At 34.4% G+C, this 18,387-nt stretch overlaps 1 protein-coding gene across 1 annotated transcript in view; it reads left to right on the forward strand.

Moving 5' to 3' along the window:
* LOC150077092 (metastasis-associated protein MTA3-like) overlaps positions 1–18,387 on the forward strand; it is a 512,540-nt gene that overhangs the window by 139,413 nt on the left and 354,740 nt on the right. The window contains exons 5-6 of the mRNA XM_090386731.1: positions 10,141–10,258; positions 10,348–10,450. Of these exons, the coding sequence (XP_090242857.1) occupies positions 10,141–10,258; positions 10,348–10,450 (221 nt within the window). The remainder of the gene's footprint in view (positions 1–10,140; positions 10,259–10,347; positions 10,451–18,387) is intronic.

The raw sequence follows: 18,387 nt of genomic DNA on the forward strand, positions 1-18,387 counted from the left end.
ATTTTTGATCTTCTTCACTTTGTGTTCTTTTTATTGTCACCAGTCTCAGAACTTTATTGGCACACCTCATACAGAGAGGAAAAACAAACTGTTTCATATATATATTTTTATTGCACTTGGGAAGGTTGAATGTATATTTGTTTAGAATTTTGTTATAGACCTTGTTGTTTATCTAGAATATGGATGCCTATGTGTTTAATTGATTTCTTGATTTAGGTGATTGATAGAATCTCTTAAAGTACTGTATAAAATTAGACTAATGGGAGAAATAGCATAAAGGCTTAATCTTCAGTACTCACCGCAATTGATCTGCTTTGTTATATGAAGTTAAAGTGGATTAGGATTAAAACTAATTAAGAAATTTAGTTAAAATTAAAATTAATAAATAGAAACAGAAAATTAAAAGATCTGTGATTAAAAGTAGCCCGGGAAGAAGTGCACATCTTATTCCTGGTTGTCTTATATAAAATATTAAAGTGAAGGTTAAATTTGGCCAATAGTCATAACGAGAGACTTTCGTATAGACGTCTTTGGTTGGCAATGATAGATGTAAGGAGAATTACATATTTAAAGAGTCCTGATTCCCTTGATGCATTGCGAAACTCGTGAGAACCTCATGCATGACAGGTTTCAGGCCAGTGAAAGATTTGTTGGACGTTTTGTGTTCAAAATGTTAAGATTAGTATAGTGGTAACACCATTCTATAACGGGCGCTTCATATAGAAAGATTTTGTAATTGGATTTTAAAGTAATAATAGGAATGGCTGAATCAATTAGACGATTGTGGTTATGGAGGTGAATGTGTTGAGTGAGTTCAGTGCTGGCGTGATCAGTTTTGAAACTATTATAGTGGTAGTATGCGAGTGCATTGGAAGTCTTTATTGTACTGTATTTTGCAGATGTGCTTCCAATATATCATGCGTTGCATCCTGGTTGACATTTAACTAGATAAACAATATTATTGATGTCACTTATAGGATAATGGTGTGTTTCTTTATAGGCGTTAAACATAGGTCCTAATTTATTATACGAAGAAAATGTTAGAGTTATATCAGTGTTGGCAATTATCTGACAAAATTGTCGAGCGAGTCTATAGTGGAAAGGGAGGATGACACATGTATTTTGTTTGTTATCACGGATTGTGTTGTGTGGATTATTAATTCTGTGTTTGGCAACGGAATTTATGTGATGAATTAGTTGCAAGGGATATTGTCTAGCAGTAAACTTCTCTGTGAGATATTGGAGTTCTGTGAGTAGATCGTCATGTGAAGAGCAGTATTTTATGCCAATGTGGATCTGATTATAAAGGACAGATTTTTAATACTAAGTGGGTGGTGCAATCGGAAATGTAGGTATTTCCCTGTGTTTGTTTCTTTTCTGTAGATTTTAGTACCTAAATTTGTACCTATTTTATATAATGTTGAGGTTAAGGAAATTCACTTTATTGTCTTTTCTATTTCAAGAGTGTATTTAAGCCTGTCGTGAATAGCGTTGAACTTAACAAATTGATTGTCAATGGAAGGTTTATCTCCCATTAACAATATATCATCAGCATAGATTTTAGCTGATATATCATCAGCGCATGCAGATTTTAATATCTGTGGGAAACGGTTGAAGTACTTGATTCTCAATGGTGGCTAAATAGATTATAGATAAGGGGGCAGAGATTCCTAGTCCCATGGGGAAACCAAATATTTGGTCTAGAAATCGGAAATGTCTGGCATCAAGTAAAGTCGAGGTAAGTTCTAAAATGCTGTTTATACTAAGGGAAGTGTGTTTGATTAACGTATCATCAGCTGTTATGAGTTCTCATAAAGAATTTAATGTGAAATATAATTGTACATTAGTGTATAGGGAAATGATGTCAAAAGAGGCTAGTATATGTCCTTCAGAAATTGTAGTGGAGTTTATGCATTCAAAAGCGTGGTTGGTGTTTCAAATTCTAAAGTTTGAGATTCTTGTGAGGGGTGATATAATTTTTACCAAAAAGGTGAAAAGATTGGCGAAGGCAGATTTGCTGAAGGAAACAATTGGTTGTAAGGGGTGGTTGGATTTATGTAATTTTACGATATTGAACATGTGAGGGAGGATATTGCTGCAGATCCCAATTTGTCTTAGAGTGTGGAGATTAATTTCCTTGTTTGATCTTAGTCTCCTCTTTCGATATCGTTTCCCTATACACTAATGTACAATACAATACTATTTGCCTATAAGAAATCACTGTAAAGGTTGTTTGTTATGAGGGAAATATAAAATTTTTTTAAAAAAATGAATACATAATTGCATCGATAAAGGTAGAAAATATTAACTGTTGAACTATATAAGAAAAGCGTAGTGATGCAAAGCAAGTTAAAGCCAAGTAAAAAAACATAAGTAGAAATACAAGGATCCAGATGAAAATAATGGAAGGAAGCTGTAAGCGGATTGAAAGATGTGAGTAAAGTAAATATGTCAAAAGTTAAAATAAACTAAAAGATGAGAGGGACATAGAAGTATTTAAATAGGAAAAGACATTGGAAATGAAAGTATCATAGCTGCATGAATATATCTGATTGTGAAAAAGAAAGTACACTAGAGTAAACATTTTCAAGTATTGATGTACGTGTATCCATATGTACAATTCATTTGAAGATGGGAAACATTCAGAAGAGGTATAGAATAAAGGTAGACGGCATTCGAAGTAAAGTAGCAGCAAAGAAGCCGGTGATTTTGATTAGCCTCTTGAAATTGGAAATAAAACAGGATTTGTATATGCAAAGCAAAATGCAGCTGTAAGTTTTTTTTTTTTTTTTTTATGAAAACCCCAAACACGAAAGGTATCAAAACCTATAGTACTTAGTACCGTGCATGGGTTGAAGGAGAAGTATGGGGGGGGGGGGATGCCGGAAACTTTGCTCTAGAGACTAAACATGGGTTTCACCACTTCAAGCCTCCAATAAGCAAAGTGGTGGTATTTCACCGGTTGATGAAAGTCATCTACCACCTACAACTAGACAAATAGAAGGATATAGTGAGCGACCTCTATAGTAGTTTTTAGAGTCTATTATGTATTGTAATGTATGATATGTGGATCTCTCAGAATGTGGAATGAAAGAGTAGCCTGAATTATGGAACCATGGGAGAAAACAGTTTTTAATTGACAAGAAAGTAAGAAGATTAAAGACAGTATAAATGGTTGCAGAAAATTCCAGATGGTAAATTCCGAGAAAATCCAAGAGTATTAAAGATATAGCTCTGGAGATATCAAATGGTAACGGAACTGTAAAACCTGTTGAAGATATATGAAATGAGTAACATGTTTAAATAACTATAATTTCCTGATGAAGTGAAATGCATATATAACTCCAAATGAAATTACGATGTAATTGTAAATAATTCATAAATGGCGCAATATAAGAGGTTTCAATAGTAAAGGAACTGGAAGGAACAATCCAAACTATCACCGTAGCCAAAAAAGTCTGATAAATGATGTTGTCATATATATATATATAAGTTTGCATTAATATATTGAATAAAGTGTGCATAAATGAATGTGAAAGTTACACAAAGCACCAGTAACTAGAAGGATGAGGATAGTTGAAAAAGAAGTGTAGTAGATATGTGAAAGGTGAAAGAATGTTAATATCCTAAAAGATATGAAGAATTAAGAAAATTACAGGCTAAATTACTGTGCCAATAGAAGGTTGGAGAACTGTAAAGAAAAATTAGTACAGCAAAATACCAATAAAATAAAAATAGAAGTGGTACATTTGTCATCAGATATGGGGGGGAAATATTTAGGTAATTGTCAAATATAGGTATAGGTAAGTGCCTGATCTGATGTCAGCTGCAGCAAATATTGATATATGATCAGATATTTCATCAGGGGACTACACCTGACCATGTATCAGGAACTGCTTTTCTAAACTTGTCCATAATAGTAGAAGAAAAGGGAATGGCCAAAATGCAACGAAAATGAAATTAGCACTTTCTAATATTGTATGGACAAGGTAGTCCCAACGCAGTGTAATTTATTAAAGTAAAAATAAGGATCAAGTTAGAATAAATATGGTTAATATAAATATGTAGAATTATTGTAGGATTTAAAGGATTAATTTTGTGTAGATTGGAATTCGATAATTTGATAAATAAATTTGGAACGAGCACATGGTATAGGGTGAGGTATTAAATTGAGGATAGGGAAGGGAAAAAGGAATATTTTAGATAAATAAAGATGAAAAATAGCAATAGAAGTAGGATAGTAGGAACGTTCTTATCATTCTCGTATACACTAATAGTTTTACGAATGAGAAGAACAGTAGAAATAGACAGCAGAAAGATAAAAATGCAAAGAAAAAGTTATTCAATAACACTGAGCTTGCTGGGGTTATGAAGCCCAACCTCTGGGCTTCATAACCCAGGGCTCTGGCTTATATAAATGTTAGTATAAAAGAGAGCTAATATCAAATGCTTGTATTGTAAGGAAAAATTTATGTAGGTTGAAACATGCCGAGAAACAAATCTAAAATGAAACTGAAAGTATAATAAGAATTGAACGATACCTGGAGTTTTCAAGAAATGCGTAGCAGAAATAAGTTGGTGTGGAAAATATACGTAATAGAAGGAAAGAGGCGGGGAGGTATATATTCAGTGGAATCTCGTTAATACAAAGTTCAAGGGACCTAAATAATAACAATAAATAATAATAATATCAAAAATAAATTAATAAAATAAAAAACAAAAGCCTTGTCTAACAATACAGTAATAGGAATAAAATATTTTTTAAAAATTTTAATTTATTTGTAAGATAAACTAAGAGAAAAGCAATATTAACGGAAATGAAAATATTGTACAGGGATTGTTGAGGATAGGGAAGGGAAAAAGGAATATTTTAGATAAATAAAGATGAAAAATAGCAATAGAAGTAGGAACGTTAGTATCACCCTCGTATACACTAATAGTTTACGAATAAGAAGAACAGTAGAAATAGACATATTTTGATATATATACAATATTTTTTTAGTATCACAGTAAAAAGAATTACAATCTTAATATAAACGGAGACATGCAAACCATTAACTTTTTAATAAATTAATCTAATTTAAAGAAAGAATCCAATGTTGTTTTCACTGTTTTTGTCCTATGCGCATTTTTAACTATAGCACAGATGTTATCAAGTGCAATAGTTGTTTCTTTATCAACGTTACTGCAGGCCAACACATTCTCTATTATGTTCAATGCATTTTGGGCATCTTTTTTAGATGGCAGTGTGCGTGCGTCTTCAATTTTGCTGTCGCCGGTAACAAAAACATCATTGTTTTGTTTGGTACCCAGCAGCTCTTCTGGTGTTGGCATTGCAGTGGTAGCAACTTCATCATCCGCCTTTACAAACTCTTCAAATTCGCCAACAAAATCTATATGCTCCTTCAAATTCCTCCATTTCTCACTGTTGCTATCACATTCGGCTGCTGGACCATGTTTTTTGATGATGTTCTCTCCAAAGCTACTCTTTCTGAATCAGTTGATTATTACACTTGATGTAATACTTTCCCAAGCAATAACAAGATTACGAATATCATCCAAGACATTCCAATTTGGCTGCAAATTGTTCCCTTCTTCTATGTTGCGGATGAAGTACCTTATCAGGTGGGCTCTATATGCTGTCTTGAGGTTATAAATAATGCCTTGATCCAGTGGTTGCATTAAACTGGTGGTATTTGGGGGGTAAAAACAACAGCCGTATATTTGTCAACTTAAGTGTCATGGCAGAATGTGCTGTACAACGGTCTTGAATCATCAAAATGTTCCTTTTTTCTGAAGCCATTCTTCTGTATCCTTTGCCTCATATTTTTCAAGGATGGACTGTACAGAACACAACCAGTCTGTAGCCTTTTCTTTGTCGACTAATTCAGACTCATCCCCAAACATTTCGTGAACCAAGTTATTCCTGTCTCTAAATCTTTGGGGCCAGCCCCTGCTGCATTTGAAGTCGCTAATGCGATGTTGCTGAGCTAGATAATTTGCCTTTTCTTGCAAAATCGAACCTGATATTGGCAAATTAGATGCATGCATTTGTTGGTACCACCCAAAAAGTTTTGTTTCAAGCTCCTTGTGCTTTGCACCACAAATTCGCTTCCTGTTTTTCATCGCTGCTCCAGTGTCATGCACTTCAAGACTTTTTTGATTTTTCAGTATTGTGAATAAAGTAGGTAAAGGGATGTATTCCTCTGCAATGTCCGTTTTTCTTCTTTCCATCCTATCGGGCTCTTGTATAATTTTTAGTTTAATTTCTAGGCTTAATTCTGTCCATCTATGTTTTGTCACCATAACACTGCTAGATAAGATTTAATATAAACAAATTTTAAATTCATTTAATTAAATTAATTTAAAGAGACAAGTTCTGAAAAAGACTTTCTTCAGCTCAGATAAAATGGCACAAAAAACAGATTGCTGTATGCGATAGCAAAAGACTCTTTGAACTAGGGTAACAATCGCAACTGGCCTTATTCCCAGGGAGAGCGAGGGAGTGCATGTAAACAACTTAGAAAAACTTTTTATTCTTTTGTTAATTTAACAACTCATCCTTCAGAAAGATGTTTTTCAGAGTGCACTTGACGTTGTAGCTACCATAAACTGCTTTTGTTTACACAAAGCTAATTTCTAACAAGTCAGTGCCATCCTTTGGGAAGCAGGGAGCTAGGTGGCCGTGGCAATAATCGGATCACTCTGGCAAGATTTGTATTAAACATACAAAATGACAATATTTATTTCTCACTGGGTGAAAAATAACTTTGTAATACATATAACCGAATTTTATAATAAACGAATATATTTACCTAGAAAAGCCTATCCTTTCGCAGGGGAATGGTATATACTTTATGTAAATGAGTACTTTGTATAAACGAAGTTTGTATTAACGAGATTTTACTGTATGTATACACTGTGTTTTTAAAAATATTTTATAAATACATTCTTTAAATATATGCAGTTGGAGCTTCTCAGTCATTTTTTGATTTCAGGAATCTTATGAGGTATTTATGCTGTCTTTATCTCACTTCCTTTTACTTAGTAAATTGATTTACAACTTTCTTCACTTTTATTGTTTCTCTCATCATGTCATTTTGTTATCCTCACTTTGTGATATGTATATTATTATCTTAAAGCTGGTGGGGAAAAGTCACTGCTATGTGATTGTTGGTTAATTTATTTTCTGTGCATTTGCATATGTTGTCATTTATTTATTACTCATTTATTTGTATACTTAACCACTTATTTATATAAATCATTACATTGCAAACATGTAATGTGTTATGTAAACAAATAAAGTGATCCATTACCCTCTATCCAGTCTTCTATGGTTGTTTTCTTTTGTTTAGTTCACTGAGACATATATTCTGCTATTATTGGCAGGAATGACATTTGCTCATAGACTCATTGTTAAAGGCTATTAATTTATTAGGCAAACCGGGCACCACAGCTAAGACATAGTGATTTACTCTGTCAGAGAGGTTGTTATTATACAGAATGACACCAAATGACACAGGGACAGTCCGTGATATGATAGTTAAGGCGGAAACACACTATTATCACGTCACGGGACTCTCGTCATGTCCCGGTCACAGAGTAGTACTCTGTGGTCCCTGTTTAGTGTAAACTGCAAAGTCAGTCGGAGAAGAAACGTCACTGTAACATAGGGTGGCCAGATTAAAAATTTGATCTCAAGGTATTCATGCTTATGTTTGGGGTATTCATTCCTCATTTAGGGGTACTTGTATTATATTTAAGAAAGCCGAACAATTTTAATAACCATTTTATTTCTATATTTTGTTGATTTTTACAAGTTTGTGGAATGCAAAATTAGTCAAATTGTAATAAAATTAACCGAATTATAGCCCGTGCTTTAATTCGTTTAATTCGGAAAATTTTATTGCAAGAGTTATAAACACTAAAGGAAACTTTTTATAAATATTAACATCAAATGTTTTACATAATTGTTTACAATACATATTCAGTAAAACCTTATTTATTTTATCAAAAAGAAAATATTTACCTAGGAATACTTTTCATTTGAGCAAATTTTCTTCAACAGTTTTTCCTTTTTTAGTACATAATGCATAAAATTCTTTGCATGATATATTGTGATTGGTTTTCTGCAGCAGTTCTCCTTCAACATTCTTTAGGTCTAATTTATTTCTATCCTTTTTCTATGCATTAAACATTGAGCTAAATACTTACTCACTCATTGTATTTGGGTGAGGCAAAGCAAAAACAAAATTAATATTTTTTTCTGTATTACATACTTTGTACGCATTTAAAATTTTTATCCAAACTTCTGTGGTATTTTTGAGGGCTTTGGTCTCAATATTTATATGGAATGATTTCAACAGAACATATTCTTCATACAGCAAATTGATATTGATATTGGGAATTTTAAATAAAAAAAATTTGTTGCCCGAGCCTTAAACCATTACAACGAAATAAAAAAGAAGTAAAGTAGAATGTAAAAGGTTACAAAGTAAGCATAATATAAATATTCTACAAACCTCTTTGTAAATAAGATAGAATGTTGTTATTGAGTCTTTAATTAAGGGTGCATTTCAACAACTTTATTGTCAGTCAATTCTTTCTAAATAATCATCTCAACAGGGTGTTTTATGATTTCTGCTTTTTTAAAATGTTAAAAAAGGAGTATCTTGGAAATTTTATTATATTTCCAAAAGGGGGTATGTCTGACAACTTGTAACGTTGTATATGGTTCATTCTCTTTGAGAAAAGCTGAAGTGAAATGAATTGCCACAGTTCATCCTCCTCTTCCAGATTTTGAAGAAGATTTAGAAAAAGCATGCGCTTTTCTTATAAAACAAAAGCGTACACAATGGATACATGACATCAACTGGAACAGAAAAAGGCAAATTCCATCATTTACTGCAGGACTTAGAAGAAGATAAATCGTTTCATGATGTACTTACGGACGAATAAAGAAGAATTTAATTTCCTATATAATCCAATTAAGGTGACATTCAAGGGCAAAATACGCAATTTCGAAATTCAGCCAGCGCTAAGGAAAAATTAGTTATATGTTAAAGGAAAGTTAAAATACTGCAAGTTTAATTTTGAATAAGGACTTATTCTGTCAAAATACAAAAGAAAAATTTTTAATGAAATTTAATAACAATAAAAAACTACTTCTCAACCCTAAAAATTGAACTTGTAAGAAATTGTTATGAGTTGTGCAAATTGAAATGATCGACTTGTTCGTCCTCTCAATTTGTAATTCTGTTGGTCTATTTTCCTCCTTTGGCCATTTTTGAGCATCCCTGTGACTGGACATTTGCGGGAGTATGCCGAGTAGCTGGTCCAAGTGGAGGGTGCTTCGGAATAGGCACAGGAGCAATGTCCTTGTAGTTGTTGTATTTGTTTTCGGATATTCTTACTTCTGCGCTGAAAACAGATTATTTACTTCAAATTTAATTTTCTATTAGCATTTCCTCCATTTTCCTCTTGTCACGCGGTCACACCTAACGAAATTTCTGTTCGAACAGAAAAATCTGAGCTTCTGACAATGTCATTTGGCCTTGAACCCCCGACGTGTTATCTTGTGAATACAGCAAATAACAACGGTGCTCTCCGAGCAATAAAACTAATTGGTAAATAACAGCTCCTCCACATTTGATGTTAGATATGTATACGTATACGAGTGAAGTCTCGTGAAGTGATAATAGTGTGTTTCCACCCTTATTATCACAGATTTTAATTTACTGTGCTTTGCATACTTTCTGTGTAATAATTTTCCATTAGACAGATTTTGTAGCACAGTTATCACTGTGTCATCTTCATTAGCACATCTCACCAAACTGATGAAGGGGAATAGAAGTTTTATTATATTTAAATAAATTAATTTTAATATGCATTTTTACTTTTTTAAATCAGATTTTAATCAGTCTGTACTTTTCTACTGTTTTATGTTTAATTTTTAATGATTCGTGTTATTTTCGTTCGTTGATATAATTAAAGAATTATTATATTTGATTTTTTTGATCCAGAAGGTTAATCTCTAATAAATATGTAAGTCTTGCTGCATTTTTAAATGTATTTTTTATTTATATTTTTTCTTTGTGTAAGTCTTAATTCATAAGCTGATGATGTAATTTCATATTTTAGGATTCTTTTTTCTATTCTCTGGTATATGATCCGCAACAAAAGACCCTCTTAGCCGATAAAGGGGAAATTAGAGTAGGACCAAGGTATCAAGCTGAAATTCCACCTTTACTTCCAGAAGGTAATACTTACATAATGAGTAAAATTAAAAGTGCAGTGTATCACACTTTCTTTCCTGTACAAAAAGTACACATTTCAGTTTTCTTTCAGGTGTTGAGGATGACAGAAGAGCAGAAGATTTAGAAGAATTAGTTTACACTCCACACCATGGTTTGTCTGACAGGCAGATCGATCAGTTCCTCATTATATGTAGGTGAGTTAGTACAGAATACATTACAGTATAAAATGAGTAGAAGTAATTAGAATGTGCTACCAACTGATATATAAATCAGCACAGAGAACAGAGAGGGTTTAAAGACTAAAACTGCTAATATATGTATGGTTGTTGTTTGTTATTTGGTTTTTAGGAGCATTAGCAACTAAGGCCATATTGCTCTGGGGATATGCAGTGGTCATTCCCTGACCTTTCCGCATCCTCCGTATTTGGTAGTCACTATATGTATGGTAATAATAAACTGAAGGGAAGGAATATAAAAAATGAGTTATCTTCTACGTTTGACCGATAATACTCAAATCTGTTGTTTTTTAGAAAATATAGGCAAAATAAAAGAATCGTTGATTTTTAACATTGTTTAACATTTCCTTTTACAGAATATTAAAGGAAAGTACAGTGCAACTTTGTTATATTTCACGTGGTTATATATAGCACCAATATAATCAAGTGTGGTATATTATTATTAAATCCCCCCTCCCCAAGAGGGACATAAAAAGGAAAAAAAAGGAAGAAGAAGAAAAAAAAAAAAAAAGAGCAACTTTGTCAAAACACGAATTTCAAATTTTGTATCCTGCAGTACTGTAGAATTCACTTGGGTTGTTTATCACTCAGAGTAGTAGATCCTAGGGATGGGGGTGGGGGTATAGTATATTGTAAATTGAATTCTCCATAAACATGTCTGAGTTGGCGGCGTGGAATCATTGTGATTCCATAATGATTCCATTATCTTTTGATCTTGATCTTTTTTTTAATGGACTGGATTATTTAGTCAAAATTGTTAGAGCTAAAAGCCCGAGACTCCAAAAAAATTATAGATGTGTCAGTTAGAACAATGCATAATTTCTTTATATAGTAAATTAACCAACATTAATTACATGGCATTGTTTTGTTAAATCTCATGTTGTGAATGCCTTCACAAAGAGTTACCTGTTTGATTATACTTTGAATAAGTAATGCTTCCCCAGTAGAGAAGACTAATATTACTTATTCTCAGTGGACACCACCACCCAGACTGCTGTTTTGAGGCATCTGCCCTTTCATTGGTGGATTGAAAGGGCAGATGCCTTTCATTGGGGTACCTGGTGGTATAATGACTGTCAAAATTTTTATGGCTAAAAGCTGCAGATTGTGGAAAAAATTACAGATGTACAAAGTTAGGGCAGTGCATAATTTCTTTATTATTAAGGTAACCAGTGTTAATTACATGGCATCGTTTTGTTAAATCTCACGTGAATGCCTTCACAGTGAGTTACCTATTCAGTTATATTTCGAATAAGTATCACTTCTCCAATAGAGAAGACTAATGTTTCTTATTCTTAGTGGATACCACCACCCAGATGGCCGTTTCAGGGCTGTTTGCCCTTCATTGGTGGGTGGATGACTATTTGAAGTATAACTGAATAAGCAACTCATTGTGAAAGCATTCATGATATGAGTTTAATGAAACGATGCCATGTAATTAACTTCAGAGAACTTATTACTTACAGAAATGGTGCATTACACTAACTTGTTACGTCTGTAATTTTGTCGAAGTCTGAGGCTTTTAACCCTAAAATTTTGACTGAGTATTAAACTACCACACCATTGGCATCTCTCATGTGGAGATATTTTCGCAACTGGGTTGTCAGTTGTTGTAACACTGGTACCGACCCAATGATGAAGGACCAGATAGCACTGAAATGGCCATCTGGGTGTGGTGTCTGTTGAGAATAAGTAACATTAATCTTCTCTATTGGGGAAGCATTACTTATTCAAAGTGTAACTGAATAGGCAACTCGTTGTGAAGTCATTCACAATATGAGATCGAATGAAATAATGACACATATTTAACTTTGGTTAACGTACCACTATGTACAAAAATAATGCATGGCACTAACTTGTACGTCTGAATTGCAATACTTACTGTATGTAACTTTTTAAGTTTTAAAACATGCAGTGTTTTATTGGACCTTTTATTTTCAGAAAAACAAAAATTACATTAATTTTGCTAAAAATTCCAAAAAAAAAAAAAAAAAAAAAAAGACATGAAACAGAAACATCTGTCTCTTAGTGTCTGCCATTTTCCTGTTTAAAAGGCTGTTAAGTGCATGAAATTTCAAACTGCATATGTGCACATATATTTCTGCTTGTTATGCATATTAGTATTATTGAAAGAATCTATTAAGTATACAGTAATACCCCAAAGTTACGCGATAGGTGGGTCCGACGAAAATCGCGTAAGTCGAATTCGCGTAAGTCGGGGTACAACTTTGCATATAAATACATATAAATTTTGCATAATTGGGACCAAGGACTAACAAAAACACTAGTTTATAAGAAAAATATTAATAAAATTGCAGTTCTTTATACATATTAATACAAAATATGTATTAAAAAACAAATGACTTACGTTAAAAAGTTATTTCGATGTCGATGGCTTCATAAAATCTAACAAATTCGTCTGACGACACAGCGCGTTCTTTTTTTCACGCAGAATTTCTTCGTAGCAAGCTAATAATTTTTTTATTCCTTGCTTTGTAGCTATAACGCGTTCTTCGTTGGAGTCTATGTTTTCTAAAATTTTTAAGCCCTTTACAATTGAGCCCTTTTCAATTTTCAACCTGTCAAGTTTGCAATTGTCATGTGCTTTTCGCCGTTGCTTCGTTTAGGCCTGTAGCACGTGCAATATCACATGGTCTTTCATTTTGCTCAAAGCGTTTCACAATTTTATATTTTTTCTCTATCGACAGAGGCGGACTGGCCATAAGCCTTACCGGGGAAACCCCGGTGGGCCAGTGTGATTTTGGCCATAAACCATAGTATGAGGCCACTATAAATTTTCCCGGGTAAGAATTTTTGATCCAGTCCGCCTCTGTTTATCGATAATTGCTTTTCTTTTTCTCTCTGAATCTGCAGTGTCTTCACCAGGACGCTTCCTTTTCACACCTTTTAATTAAGTATTTTACTCATTTTTAGGGAATAAAGCACAATTACAAAACGAGGAGGCACGCTTGATACGCATAAACAAAGCTGCGTGCATGTAGCAACTGAATAAACAACACCATAAAGGCAGAGATACACTATTAACACCTCACATTTCTAGGGGTTACTACCATAAAACAATAAAAATCAAGTTGCATTTCTGCTAGTGAAATCTCTTATAAACTGGTAGTAAACTCGATCTAATTGCATTTGCGATTATACCGATAGCTGGAATTGTGTTGGTTTTTACGTTATTATGGTGAAATGTGTTTCCCCTTCACTGATATAAAAAACATAAAAGCAGCAAAGTTGAATTTTGTTCATCTTTCGCTCTCATTCTCCGCCGTCGCACCGTATATCGATAACATACGAAAAACAACCTTGAAGTAGTGGGCGGCAGTGTTGCCAAACGAAAAAAATCAAGAACCGCGTAACTCCGAGTTCGCGTAAGTCGGGGTATTACTGTATTCGATATCATTAGTTACTTCCATTTTCAGGCTTATTTCAAAATTGGCATCCTTCACAGTGCACAAAATTGAACTATGTATGTTGCTTTCTCCAGATTAGTAGCCATTTTGAGAGAAAGCTGGGTTTTGTGGTATCCATCCTGATGCTGTGGAAACAATAAATCATTCAAAAACAACTAGGGTAGAATAGTAGATGTTTACTGACCTAGTGAGAGAGGAAAAACAAGTAAACTGAAACTTTAAACAAACAGCATCACTGTTTGTCTGGTACATTCTGTTCTTCGAGCAAAATCAAAACAGTTTCAAAACTGGTGGTGGAATACCTGACAGGTCCTCATAACCAATTTCTGTGCAAAAACCATAAGAAAATTACTTTAGAAACTATTGCAGTAAAAGTTTGATCGTATTTAGAAAGGTAGAAAAAATTTCAGAATTTTAATCATTGAGTAACAGTTAACATGGGAATGGTATTTCCTCAACTGCCAGGTTAATGAACACAGCCAAATCATATAAAAACAGTCTCAACAAAAGTAGAGAGAAAACCCCACATGCCTTGGCAACTATTGAGGTAGTAACAATGGCATAATTAAAATTAGAACTGAGTGCAGAGATCACAATTAAAAGATTACCAAGTTTCTACTACATATCCAGTAATCTCATAGTCTGATGACATAAGATGGATACAAGTTGGAAGTTTAATTTTTGAACTCTTGAAATTCTGTGAAAAGACTGAGAAATAAACAGATCTCAATTGAGGAATGTAGCCAGTAATATTAATCCAAAAAGAAATCTGATTTTCAATGAACTGTGAAACCCACTTTTCCCACGATATTATCAAAGAATACCCAACTGTTTTAATAAAATAATCACTTAATAAGCTTGGAAGAAATAATTGACACAGTGTGAGCTTTCTTTGAGCCCACCACCTAATTTTTGAACTTATCCTCAAAACCCGTATTATGGAGATTGGCGATGTTTTTTTAAAATTACTTTTCTTACACTTATTCCACTGTGTTTTTAATTTTTCATGGAGATTTGCTTATGTCCAGCTAGTTCCTTAAAAATGTCAAATCCCTCCCAGTTATCATTCCATTGTACATATTTATATTCTATCAACTGATCACTCTTACATTTCAAAACCTTCCATCAGATGAATGGTTGTCAATGTCGATTCCACCACTGATAACCTATTTTAGCTGGAAAAGTTTAGTGAACTCAAGCAGCTGTTCTTGGCATTTTGGACTTTTGATTATGTTTGGCATAAGTCTTCTAAAGAAGCTTCCACAATTTATTGTTTTTAATAGTGGCAAATGATGCAAGAAAGCAATCTTATACAACAATCAGCAGAAAAAAAAAAAAAAATCCAACATTGCTTATCCATCCCCTTGAATGGTTCTTCTTCGTCTAGTTGTTCCTTGAATTTATTCAAACTATCCACTTCAACAACAACAGATAATAGTAGTAGTGGTGGAAAATCATACCAGAAAGCAAGCTTATATAGCGTCAGGCAAAAAAAAAAAAAAAAAAACTACACACTTCACTCATCCATACCCTGAAAGAATTTGTCTAGTTCTTCCTTAAAGTTATTCAGTCTACTTCTGCAACAACAGATGAAAGCCTGTTCCAACAATCAACTATTGACTGGTTGAAGGCAAACTTCTGCTGCAAATCTATCCTGCAACCATCCTTCCTCATCTTAAATTTGTCTGCTCATGTGTGTTGCCTCAGCAAGAGTAATAATGCCATTAACATTCAGCTTACTTAATCTATTCAAAGCCTTAAACACTTCAACTGACTGCCCTGCAGGTGCCTATTCTTCATATTTGCTGATGTGATCGAGGCAGTGTTAGGTGGGTCGGAAAAATGCTAGCTTGGGGGGAGGATTCACAAACTAAAAGATCAACAGTAGCCACATGCAGAGGCGAAAGTGATTCTTGCACTGCTTCTATTGGAATGAACAGCAGCCTAGAGAGCAAGTTGCTGGGGTTTTCAAGGACTGCTGGGCGTCAGCATGGAACAAGTAAATACATGGACTGTGTTAGGGTAACTAAGAGTAAGAACAGGTGCATGTATACTTGCATGTACACCAATGCTAGAAGTATAGTAAATAAATCTGATGAATTTGAAGTGCTAGTCAAGACATCAAACAGATATTGTTGGGTTATCAGAGATTTGGTGTCACATAGATATAAGCAGTGCAGAATTGGAATTTGGGGAGTACAATGTATACAGAAAGGATAGACAGGATAGGCAGGGAGGAGGGATTATGCTGTCAGCTGGGGTTTTCAAGGACTGCTGGGCGTCAGCATGGAACAAGTAAATACATGGACTGTGTTAGGGTAACTAAGAGTAAGAACAGGTGCATGTATACTTGCATGTACACCAATGCTAGAAGTATAGTAAATAAATCTGATGAATTTGAAGTGCTAGTCAAGACATCAAACAGATATTGTTGGGTTATCAGAGATTTGGTGTCACATAGATATAAGCAGTGCAGAATTGGAATTTGGGGAGTACAATGTATACAGAAAGGATAGACAGGATAGGCAGGGAGGAGGGATTATGCTGTCAGTTAATAAACACATGAAACCTAAGGAAGTGCATCCAGTTGACATTGGTGGACAGTGCAATGTTGAGTCAGTTTTGTGCGACGTAAATGCTGGGAAAGGGAAAATGTAGTAGGAGTGTCTTATTGGCCTAATGACTTTGATGAATACAACGAACAATTGGCCAGAGTGGGCCAGTAAAGCAGAATGTCTTGTAATGGTGGATTTTAAATTTCCAGATATTGACTGGAACTTGTGGTTGGTCACTTGCACGCTAGCAAGACTTTTGTGTATTTATTGGAGGATTGTTTTCTATAGCAACATATTCGAGGGGCAACCAGAGGAAGTAATAGTCTTGATCAGATTATCAGCAGTGATTATTCTTGCATTAAGAATTTGCAGATAAAGGAACCACTAGGTGACAGTGATCACAGTGTACTGATGTGGGGTTTACTTAAAGATGTAACTACTATCAAGGGTAAAGGGAAGGGTTTTTGCTTTCTTAATGGCGACTACAGTGTCTCAGACAGTTTTTAAATTCTGTACAGTGGGATCAAGTGATTAAGTTAAAAATAGCGAATTCTAAATGGGAAGCCTTCGAGGAATTAATCTTGGAAGCTACTAGGCTTTTCATACCAACTAAGAAATACTGTTCAAGATTTACTAAATGGATGTCAGATGAACTAATGAGGCTTGTGGCAAAGAAGAAAAATGCATGGGATGCATATAAATTATCAGGTGACACAGAAGACTATGGCAGATATAAGCTAGTCTGTAATCAAGTCACAATGGAGTCTAGGCAAGCCGAAGGTTGACTACGAGAAATCCTTGGCAAAGGATGCAAAGAAAAACAACAAAGACTTCTTTACTTATGTAAACTATAGAAGGAAGGAGATGAATCAGATTGGTCCACTTGACGTCGATGGTTCGACTGTTGATGATCCTGCTCAGAAAGCTGACAAACTGAATGAGTATTTTGCATCTACGTTCACACATGAGGAATTCTGTAAGGAATGGGAAGACAGAAGTTTACTAAACTCTGGTAGGGAGCAAAATGATTTTGTAATAACGGAAAGCAAAGTGGAGGAGAAATTGTTGTAGTTAAACATAAAAAAGGCACCTGTGGTGGATGTAATCTATCCAGTTATATTGAAGGAGGCAGCGAGGGAAGTAAGCAAACCCTTAGCCATAATTATGAGGGTACCTGTGATTCAGCGGAGGTCCTCGTGGACTGGAGATGAGCAAATGTATCCACAATTCACAAACGAGGTTCAAAGGATGAAACAATTAATTATAGACCTGTTAGTTTAACTTCTATATCTGGAAAAATAATGGAGTCACTGGTTAAAGAAGCATTGCAGGATCATCTAGACAAGACTGCAGTAATAGTTCAGACACAGCATTGGTTTGTTAAGGGGAAGTCTTGTCTGACCAATATAATTGCATACTACGATGTGGTCACAAAGGATGCAAGAAATTATTTCGATATCATATACTTGGATTTCAGGAAAGCTTTTGATACTGTTGCGCATGGAAGACTGCTGTATAAATTTGAGCAGTATGGCATTAAGGGCAAGTTGCTACAATGGATAAAGAGATAGTTGAGTGGGAGATGGCAGAGAGTGGTAATAAATGGACACTGCTCTATGTGGACTAATGTTATTAGTGGAGTTCCCCAGGGTTCGCTGCCAGACCCATTGTTGTTTTGTGTATTTATCACTGATATCGATGAAGGTATATCTGGCTTAATGTCCAAATCTGCAGATGATACAAAGTTTGGCAGGGTTGTTAATGACAGTAAAGACACTACGCTACTGCATAGGATCTAGAAAATTAGGCAGATGGGCTGAGAAGTGGCAATTGAAGTGTAACATACAAATGCAAAGTACTGCCTGTACGTAACACTAACGCAAGAGAAATGTACCGTGTGGTACCTCACTCA

Source organism: Mastigoproctus giganteus, chromosome 12 (assembly GCF_048544385.1).
Source record: "Mastigoproctus giganteus isolate SK-2022 chromosome 12, ASM4854438v1, whole genome shotgun sequence".
Taxonomy (NCBI): Eukaryota; Metazoa; Arthropoda; class Arachnida; order Uropygi; family Thelyphonidae; genus Mastigoproctus; species Mastigoproctus giganteus.